Below are 10,610 nucleotides of genomic sequence, written 5' to 3'. Positions count from 1 at the left end.
TCAGCTTAGTCATTGAATGTGATTTCTGTTTACTAGTAGTTTCGCAAATTGTGGTTTGCTTTAATAATTATTCTAAAAAATTATGGTGGGTCCCCACAAATAATTGCAATAATTTGCTGAATATTGATCTCTTTGAATTATACATGAAATTGACATGCAGGTACAAGTTATACATGATGAAAGTAATATATATATATATATATATATTTTTGTGTACGTGTGCAGATTAAATCATATCTTTAAAATTCATACATCAGTCAAGCAAATTGCTATACATCAGTTATCCCTCTACTAAGAAGGGTGTGAAAAAAGAAACATTTCTGCAACCATTGTAAATTAAAAATTTGGCAAGTCCACAAGTGCTACCCAGTCTGCAAAGCAAGCTGAAACATGTGCATTCTAGTGTGTTCATGTGCAAAGGCAGATGTTCAATAAAAGTTATCAACATGGTAGATATTTTTGTTAGCACTCTTTAACCTAATGATAGCTAGTATTTATTCAATAATCATCATGTCTTTGACACTGAAAATCTAGTCTAGGTCAAGCAGCTTTAAGAGGGATGAGGGACAAAGTTGACGAGAGAGAGGGCAGAGTTGGTCCTTGTTATCAAATGATGAGTTTCTCTTTGAGTTGGTTGTTTTTCACCACTGTGCCATGCTGCTTGCAGTAGAGGTGATCATCAGCGATATCCAGGTTCCACAGGGTCAAAGTTCGGCTGCATTCGCAGCACTTCTGGCAAGTCCGATGGAAGACGCGACCTTCAAACTTGCTTGACTCGTTGGGGTAGACGGCCTTATCACACACCATGCAGCGATCGATCTTGGGTTGGAGGGGCTTGCGGGTGGTTGATGTGGTGGTGGTCGTCGATGTCGAGGATGATGAGGGATTAATGGACGCTTTGGAGGGTTCGGTTGTCGTTGCCGTTGACCCGCTGGGTTTGTTGGAACTTGTTGATGAGGGCTTTGACGGAACCTAGGCAGCAGGAAAAGTATGAGATATAGAAGATTAATGTTTTTGTTTTGACTTGAAATTAATGAAATTAGAGGTCCAACCATCATTTATGTGTTTCAGCTACGATTATCATGCATTATTAACAGTCACTAGCTTGTATAGAATACCAGCAGCATATTCACAAAGCAAACTCACTCTGAATCTCTCTAAAGATTTACTATCCCTCCCCTCCACTTCCCCCTCCCACAAACAATGCCCTCATGTGATAAATCTGTGTCACGCAATGCAGACTATACAAACAATATGCACATTCCATTTACCTACTCAAAGTCATGCAATGTACACATGTACATGTAATTACCATGCATAACATGATTCAACATGCCCTCGCAGTCTGTTGAATGTCATTGACATTAATTTTAATAGCAAATCATTTATAATATTGTAATGATCAACATAAGAATTAATTAATTAAATTGGCACAAAGAACATGACAGGGGCATCAATCAAATATTGTTTGAGGGGGTGGGGGCATGTTGGAGCATTTTTAGAATAAACTGATGGATATAGTATGGAGGGTATTTTTTATAAATAATGCATTTGCCGTCCAAGCCTAGCTGCATATGCTTTTACATCCTGAAACTTGGCGTTGATACTATATATCAAAACATATATTTGTGATTATAAAATGATACTAAATGATTTTGATATTCTGTTCCTGTTTCAAATTTAAAAAAAGATATATTATTAGTTGTGTTAATAACACATCTCATTTCCTCTTTTGTTAGTGTTGCAGCTGCTCTTTCCTTAATTGTATTCATGCCTTTAGAAAACAACAACAACAACAACTAATCACTGATACTTGAAAAGGCAGTAATTCCTTCTGTGGTACCTTATATCATTAACCCACTAACCTAATACTTCCCTTAGATTCCAGCAAAATGTTATCTTGGGCTTGCATAAATAGTATGTACTGGTTTAACAAAGCCACATTCATGTATTTGCATGACTGATTGCAAAAAGAATTCATGAGACCTGATTTAATGTAAATGTTATGTGAGGGGCCTAGGCAGGTGGTTATACAACACAGATTTACTCCAGCAAGAATTACTCTAGCTGGGTCAAGACCCTACACTAACTTTAACCCTGGACCCAAAGCTATACCTAACCCTAACCCTACCATTAAACCTTACCTAAAACCCAATTGCAACCGTCACCCCAACCCTAACCCTACAGCTTTGACAAAATATAGGCTGGAACAATTGTCCAAGGAAAAAATGCCAGTTCACCACACAGTACCGGTATTTCCTTTAATACATTCTAAGCATAAACTGTCTTGCTAAATGTCGGTGTGAGCATCGTTTTTGAGGTTCTTTTAATCTTAATCTAATTGGTATTTCCTCAAGTACAACAGATAATGCCCTAATTATAAGCTTAATATTCAAAAGTTAGATAGGAATAAGATCATCAACCATAAACCCAAGAGATCCAGACAAATCTAGCCTTTGCATTTAAAAGCAATGTACCAGATTAATGTTGGGAGTATGAGGGTTAAGAAGGGAAGGAGTGGTAGTCACTTCTCTACCACATGATCTCTGTCTTGTGACTCGCTGTCAGTGCCAATTACACTAGCGAGATGTGTTTCCAGTCTTCCTCTTTCTGTCACACAATGTGGATCCCATGTCATTGTCAACATTCTACCTAAGAGCTGAGTACACCGCCCTCTAACTGAACTTGGGCAAAAATGGATTAACCCCATTATGGGGGCTTGTCTTCCGGTCTTATAGTTCAAACTATTGTTATTGTGGATATAAGTCAGAATCTCTTGTACATGTATGTGTACATCCTCAATTGAAAACTTGAATACCCCGAAATGAGATTTGATGAGACAAGACCTACTTGCTTGGGGCAATTTTACTTCACATAACTGAAATACTATATACATGTAGGCCTTCAAATAACCCCCCCTTGCACATTCCCACTTTTTTAATATTTATTTTTATCATCTAATAATTTGTAAAGGGCCTGAGGGAAAAATATTTGATGTTCAGAAACAAGTTTGTAAACATTATTTGTTTTCTTTTAAGTTGTTTATTGCAAATGTTCATCTTAAATTCTGGTAATGATAGAACACAAATATTCATGGAATTCAACATGTATTTGTGAGTTTGCTGGCAAGAACAACATTGCAGCCTATTACGGTGAAAGGTTAAATCCACAAATGAGAATAAAAAATTAAAAAATTACTTGGGGCCGAACCCTGGTATGTTACCAAGCCACTGGAAAACATACATGTATGTGTATTTGATTTTGTATGCACCACTAATCAACCCTTAAAAAATCCACTGTAAAAATGTCTTAATGTAGAAAGAATCCTGAATATTTCCAGCATTTGACATGCACGACTCACTTAAAACTGTAGTTTCTAGAAACGAGACAAGTGATTCCTTTTCATTTTGTCTCTCTATTCTTGTGGTTTAATTGCATTCAACAGGTGATTAAATAAGTAAACTAATTCTCCAAGGCACCACCTAACATCCTGGACAAACTAAAATTAAACTTAATAGATAAGCAACTATGTGAAAAGTAGGACCTTGTGTCGTATTGACAATGAGGCTTTGCCTTCGTTATGTATCCTACATTGTACAATGGGGTGATGTCACCAATTTTTTTCAATCAGATCAAATTTATTTCATTGTGAATCACTGCATCCATTGTGTTCAAGAAGCATTTTTTCCTCAACATCACTAATGGATCATTTAAAAAATAAAATGCTTCTTCCTGTTTACTTCGAGAGCAAAGTCCCAAAGATTTGTGCTTATCGAGAGATTACAAAACATATTTTGTACCTAGCTTGCATTCCATAGTTTTTCAATGCTTGAATCTTTTGCATGAATATGCACTTCTTATTAACCACAATCAGCAGTGAAATACAGTAGTAACAAAGCCATTCATTCTGTATTGTATGGCTTTGTTACTATTAAAGGGATCGTTTAACAATGTTAAATAATCTGAGATACACGGTCCTACATGTTACCAGTGTCTGTGATATGGTGTAATATTGAAGCCCTATAAAAATTGCGCTTAAAAATGATCAAGAAGTGCCTCAAAAAAATAAAAATCTTTGAGTGACCAGTTTTACCATACTCGTTTTCCCCAATAGACTGTAGTGTTATGAAAACCGTTCAGCGAACGGTTTTTAAAATTTGTAACTCCAATCATTAATATCTTGATAATCAGACAGGCGATCGGCTTGTAAAAGTCATGGAGTTCCTGACTGACCTAAAGGTTTATAATTATCATTGCAGCATGAGCTAAATCAAGGATTATTTCTAAAGGATCTAAGACAAAGTTACCAGATCCCTTTAAAGGCAGAGATATTTTTCAGGTATAGTTCCTCATGTTTAGAAGTAATCCCTCTTGAATTATTTTCTTTCAATCTGTGAAGAATGACATCCAGGGTGACTCATGCAATGCTAGCATTTTCCCAGGAAGTATTGCCACAAAATAGCATTCCAGTTAGAGCGGGAAGAGTGAGGTTTCATCGAGAGATTTGGAAAAAACAAGACCGGTGAGGTGAGAGAGGGAGAAAGATGCAGACAATGAATGATAAGAGAAAGATGTGAGCGCACGATTAAAGCCAGATTATGGAGAGGCAAGAGATTATGGCGTTGAAAAGCTGTACTGCACATGAACAGGTAAAACAAACATTGACACTAGAAATCAAGGTATTTCGCCCCAAAAATGGCAAATGCCAGGAAACATTCACATTTCCTGCAAAGTCATGATAACAAAATAGTAAAGAGAGAGATTTACAAGTAAATGCAGATAATTAGTACATACATATATAGAAAGATAAAAAGCCACTGAACAGACAAATAAATACATTGGATAGATGGAGGGAAAACATAATCCCTTTTTCATAATGATTGCGAGTGCCTAACAGGCCGCCACCCTAGTCTTGTTAGCTCGTAAGCTTGTATGCATTGAAATTCTACACCATTTTGTTTCAGCACTCGGATTAGTTTGCTGTTAAAGGGGCTTTGTAAGAAACAGATACCATTAACACATATTTGTAATTAAGAGCTCATTTTTATTGCAAAGCTTAAATTGAAGTGGCAGTAAAGTTTTTGCGTTTCATTATTTCTTACCACATGTCTTTCTGAATTCTCCACAGATAAATCCATGTCCTGACAAACATGCAAATTGAAGTAAGATATTTTTTCTCAATAAATGGAATTTTTAAGACAAGTAGACAGACCCCAAATCAAAACAGACACATAAAAGATGAAAAGGCAATATTAAGTAAGTACACATTAGGGCAAATTAATGGAGAAAAGGATAGAGGTAGGTACACGTAGGTACAATAGATTAGTGCATTACATGCATAGACAATTGATTGATATATAAACTGATGGATAGATATAATCTAGTAGGAAAGATGGTTGGACTCAATAATAGATTACATGCACTTAGACTGAAAATACAAAACAGGAATTAATGTGCATGCATACCATACCACAAGGAACTCAAGGGAAAATGCAAATACTTCACTAAATATTTCACCATTATTTTTGTATGGTATCCATAGGGCAGAACACCCTTTTTGTCTATCACCCCCTCTCTCTCCTAACTCCCTACCTTAACATAAACCCTTTCCTGTTTACCAGTGACATTTTCTGATGGTGTAATTTGAAGGAAGATGTAGAAGAGCACAGGTTGAAGGTCTTCATTGAAAGATTTGGGGGAGGATGAAACAACAAAAACTGTGCATACATTTCATTCATGTGCCCCCCCTCCCCTCCCCCAGCAAAATTTGATGAGATTATTTATATTAACAGATTGACAATGCTCATAAAAATTGATTTAAAGAAATCCCATTTTGTTTGTATTTTGTTATTTAATTATTTTTAAAACTCTTGTTACCCCCCAAAATTGGGAACATCTTGTATCTATTTGAAAGAAATACTATGAATTGATGTGCAACATGAAGGACTTGAATTTCACTGCTATGATTTTGGTATAAATTTGTTCGACCAAAAAAATGTACAAACCATTTCCCCTGTTTAATAAAACAACCTGAATCTTCAATATGCACAAAACAGACTCATGCACCAGGCCCTTATTCCAAAATGCCTGCAGACCATGCCTTAGTGGGTACCACCTATACCTCTGGTCTTAGGCTGGTCTACCAAGTCTAGTGTGTCAGTTGTGGAGGAAATATCGTCTTTCACCTTTGGGGCAAACTTCTTGGGCGAGTCCTTGTTCTCGATGTTACTGGTCGAGGCTGGTCTCTGCTTTGAGGGGCTGCTTCGCGTCCCGACATGGGCTGTTAGGCCCTTCACTGACGTCTTGGTGGCTAGGTTTTGGTACCTGAAAATTTTGATGGGAGATGAAAAGAAATCACAAACTTTTTAAAGAACACATCATTTTCTTAAGAAAGGGTCATGCTTTAATAACTCCCAGTGATCAAGACTAGCTGTATAGTCTGCACAGAAATGTAAATATTTAGATTCTCCAGGTGATAATAATCACTGGGTGTACCACAAGATACTCTGTAATTTTCCTATGAAAATCCCTCCATCTTTTCTAGTATAGTGAAAAAGGGGTAATTCTCTTTCGTTAAATTCAGGTAGGTCAAGGTTAACAAAAAGCCTCTTTAGACAATTTTTAATTTTTTTAAAATAAATATTATAGAAAAATATATATATTATTTAGACAAATTATTTCTGAGTCAGCCATTCCAGAGGACACAGGAAGCTTTGGTGTTCTGCATCTCCCAAAGGCTAGTAGGAATATAATCAAGATATGCCCCACCAGGACCAAAGACGTATAAAAAGACAAAACGGGTTCAGATCTTAATTGTGGACTGTGTAACAACTACATGGTGGACTGTAAACTCCAAAGGCCCTCATAACCACAGGTTCAACCGACCTTTACTCAATCTACTGTGCCCCTATAACATGACAAAGAATCAACTGAATAAGCATGTATTAAATCATTATTCCTCTCTTCCATGCCGATTAAAAATAAACTAAAAAGTTAATTAGATTAAGTTTTCATAGTTGGCTTTAATTAAAAGCATTAAACATTATCATAAAATATAGAATTTGTTCTCCTTGACATTAACAGAAAATTATAGCTGATTGCATAGTCTGGGAACAAGATTAGCACATATTGGATGCACATGTTCGCTTAATATCAAAAGTGGCATGGAAGTATATTGCATATGCATGTTATTACACCATGGGCAAGTACAAGATTTTTTGTAGATGTTAACTTTGTGATTAATGTTTAACTTCGTACTTTCAATAGAATAATGAACATAACTTGACATCAAAAGTTAAATTTACTTGATATTTTAAACGCTGAAAGGTTTACATCTGAATACAATACCAAGTAAAACAAAATCTTTAATGACATTGTACATGTGTGCTCATTGTCTCAATTGGCAACATTGGGCAAATACAACTAAAAAAGCACCAACACTAATTTTTTCTCTCCCTTACTTTGAGATTCTGTCTCTGAGACTGACTGGTTCCTCTTTAGACTCTTCAGCTTCCTCCTTATCTGTGAAGACAGGTTCCTCCTCCTCGTTCCCATCTTCCTTCTCCTCTTTCTTCTCCACTTTCTTCTCTTCCTTCTCTGACAGCTTGGTGTCTGCTTCAGCTTTGGTCTCCGGAACTGCCTCGATAGGTTGACTGGATCGCCTCGCTTCTGCCTTGTGCGTACCGTTGCCATTGACAACCCCCTTATTGCTTGATTTGGTGGGCTCCGTACCAGCGGGGATTCTGGCTTCGAAGAGAGCCTTGCTTGCAGCCACACTCAACCGTCTCTCCTCGACGGCATCCGCCTCTTCCTTCTTCTCCTCCACGTCTTTCTCCGTCTCTGCGCTCTCCTTCTCCACCTCCTCTTTCTTCTTCATCTCAGGTGGTGGTGGTGATGCAGCAGCTGCATCCTCCTCTGGGGCATTGGTCTCTACCGGTGTTGTTGGTGGTACGGGTGTGGTTGGGGTGCTGGGCTTCGCCTCCTTCTCAGGTTCCTTCTTGGTATCATCCTTCTTGGGTGGGTCATCCTTCATGATGATGATGACCTCTTTGGGAATCTGAGGAAGGATCATGGGCTCCTCCTCTTCCTCCTCCTCCTCCTGTCCCAACTCTCCCTGGGAGTCACCCTCAAGGGTGGACTTGAGGTCATCTGAAGATGGGGACTCAATGATGACGACGGGTACTGCATCTTTCTTGGGCGTGTCTCCCTTCTCCTCATCTAATGAAAGAAACAAATATATTTTGCAAAATAACGTATGACATTCAATCAACAAAAATATACATGTATCATCTGCTAGAGCCAGAAGGATGTTATACTCTCATTTAGAGTTAACATCCTTTATGCACCCAGCAGAATGATAGAATCAAATCGTAAGGTGCTAGACATGCACTACTAAATTATAATGGGCTCAGGATGGGTGGGTTTTAAGGTTCTAAGATATATCGTATTTTCAAAGTAAATTTCAAAATGCTGTCTCAATCATTACCAAGATAAAAAATTAATCAGTTTAAAATTGATGCCTGTGTATCTCAGAAATACTTTTCTCTACAGCTTACATGTACGTATCATACTGAAGTATTTTTAAGATGACTAAATACAAGAAGATATCTGTGTAATGAGCTGACAGGAAAAGACAACCCAATTTGTTACATGAACATGTACAACAAATTTGTCAATTATCATTTCATCTACCAGTATTCTATTCATAAGAAAAATATGTTAAAGATCACTATTCAGCTACTTTATTATGAAATGTTGCTCCCCCCCCCCCCCCCCCCGTCCCCATTTGTGTTTCTGACTTTGCAATTTAATCAAACTTCACTTTAATATAACAAGTATACTGACGCGATAGCCACTGAAAAGTGAACTGTCATTTTACCCTGATCATACAGAATGATATCTCCTTCAACCATTTCTGCCATAGGCCCACTGCTTTATTTCAAGGCACAATCAAGTCAGTAATAACCGTGAACCCCACTTTGCAAGTTGATCTTAGACCGATACCTAACCACCCAAACAAAGAGGCTTGCCAAAGCTACCCTTACATTCTCCCAGAACGACTCCTGAAGAAACAAAAACAACAACATGCTAACTACTATAGACACATGCTATGAGATGGTAAATGTACATGTACTATGCATGCTTTAGTTGGACTTATTCTGATAGAAAATTCAAGTTTCATAGAAATAGCAGCTTGATGAGGTAGGAGATTCCATTTGGAGGCGAGAACTTTTTGTTGTTGAAGCTCACTTACCTTTGCTGCAACTCCTAATCCAAGTTACATCATACAAGAAGATTTTGTATTATACAAACCACAATCAATTTTTATCTTTTCTTCAGTAACCAACATCATGCATTAATACAGATGAGAGTATTTGATGCTGTACGAATTAGCTGGTTGAGCAATGTAGATAAGAATCCAGTGAAAGCCAAGCTTCCAACGTCACCTATCCCAACCCAAACACATCCATTGTAGCTTACAGTTACAAACTTTACTCATTCTTGCTTATGTTCCATGATGTATTTGATGAACCTGATCAAAAGTCTTTTGAGGCTTGATACGGACCCAAAGGAGGGGGGGGGGGGGATGTACTCAGATTTGGTTTGGAGGGGGAGTGCCGCTCAAGTCTCGAACCCCTATCCATTTTCAAGGGTCGGTTTTGGCAGATTTTGCTCAAAATATAGGCCCATTTCCCACAATTTTGGGGTGTTCGCCATGCAAATACCCCAAAATATTGGAAATGTTGGAAAAAAGGACCCATGTTTAGTGATATTTTGGTAAAAATGGGAACCATTCTAGGATTTTTGTGTGAAAAGCGACCCATTAGATGCGGCACATCCCCATATCTTTTAATATGTGAGTACCCCCCCCCCCCCTCCATCCTCCCGGATATGGATGCCTTCTTAGTTGTTAGTATTGTTAAAAATGCTTGTCCAACTATTTGGTATTTCGTGGTGTGGGAATAGCCTAAGGTGGGGACCTATCAATGACAACTACCTTGACAAAGTACATACAAGCAACTAGTCATAGGCCTGCTAGGGCATATCCTGGCTAAATAAAACTTGATCTCTATTCTCTAAACCATCTCTAATCTTTATGAGTGTAATAAACTAAACTGACCTCTATAAGAGAATGAGTCAAGAAGCATCTTAAAAGGAAAGTTTAGTTTCAATAGTTTCAATCATCTACATGTAAATACAAGGAATACATTAGTACAAGAACATTTTGAAATGATAATACCACTTATGCATTTGTCAAGGAGTAGCCAATAAAGATTGAATATGCAACCATCTCTTTTATTTTTTCTTCCAGGGACATTTCTGATAATTATCCCTTCCCCTAAATTCATACGATAAAACAGATCTCCTTTTTAGAGTTTTCAAATCAAATCTAAATCCTCAGCATTTGGGAGAATGGACCCGAATACCATTACCATTTACCATTGGTAAATTGGGAAATCTGTGCCAAAGAGTGTCTTAAATGACATCCTTTTCTCAATATGATACAATTTAAGTGAAACTTTGCCATCAAATTTTTGAGGCTCCCAACACTTTATAGAGGAGCTTTTAGTTTTCAATACTGACCTGACCAATCTCAAAATGGCTGCACC

The 10,610-nt window shown here is 37.5% G+C and overlaps 1 protein-coding gene across 4 annotated transcripts in view; it reads right to left on the bottom strand.

Annotated features, from left to right (window-relative positions):
• Positions 1-603: 603 nt before the first annotated feature.
• LOC100892783 (neurofilament heavy polypeptide) overlaps positions 604-10,610 on the bottom strand; it is a 67,261-nt gene continuing 57,254 nt past the window's right edge. For 2 of the 4 annotated variants that reach the window (XM_030980446.1, XM_030980444.1), the window contains 4 exons: positions 7,461-8,217; positions 6,186-6,324; positions 5,103-5,141; positions 604-972 (listed from right to left, as the gene is read on the bottom strand). In XM_030980446.1, coding sequence (XP_030836306.1) covers positions 607-972; positions 5,103-5,141; positions 6,186-6,324; positions 7,461-8,217 — 1,301 coding nt within the window. In that variant the 3' untranslated portion in view covers positions 604-606. Of the gene's footprint in view, positions 973-5,102; positions 5,142-6,121; positions 6,325-7,460; positions 8,218-10,610 lie in introns of all 4 variants that reach the window. The other 2 variants (XM_030980445.1, XM_030980447.1) reach the window with 2 other exon arrangements.

This window comes from Strongylocentrotus purpuratus, unplaced genomic scaffold (genome assembly GCF_000002235.5).
Source record: "Strongylocentrotus purpuratus isolate Spur 01 unplaced genomic scaffold, Spur_5.0 spur5_scaffold_11, whole genome shotgun sequence".
NCBI lineage: Eukaryota > Metazoa > Echinodermata > Echinoidea > Camarodonta > Strongylocentrotidae > Strongylocentrotus > Strongylocentrotus purpuratus.
The sequence above is the reverse complement of the archived record's forward strand: the minus strand, read 5'-3'. Positions and strand labels throughout refer to the sequence as shown.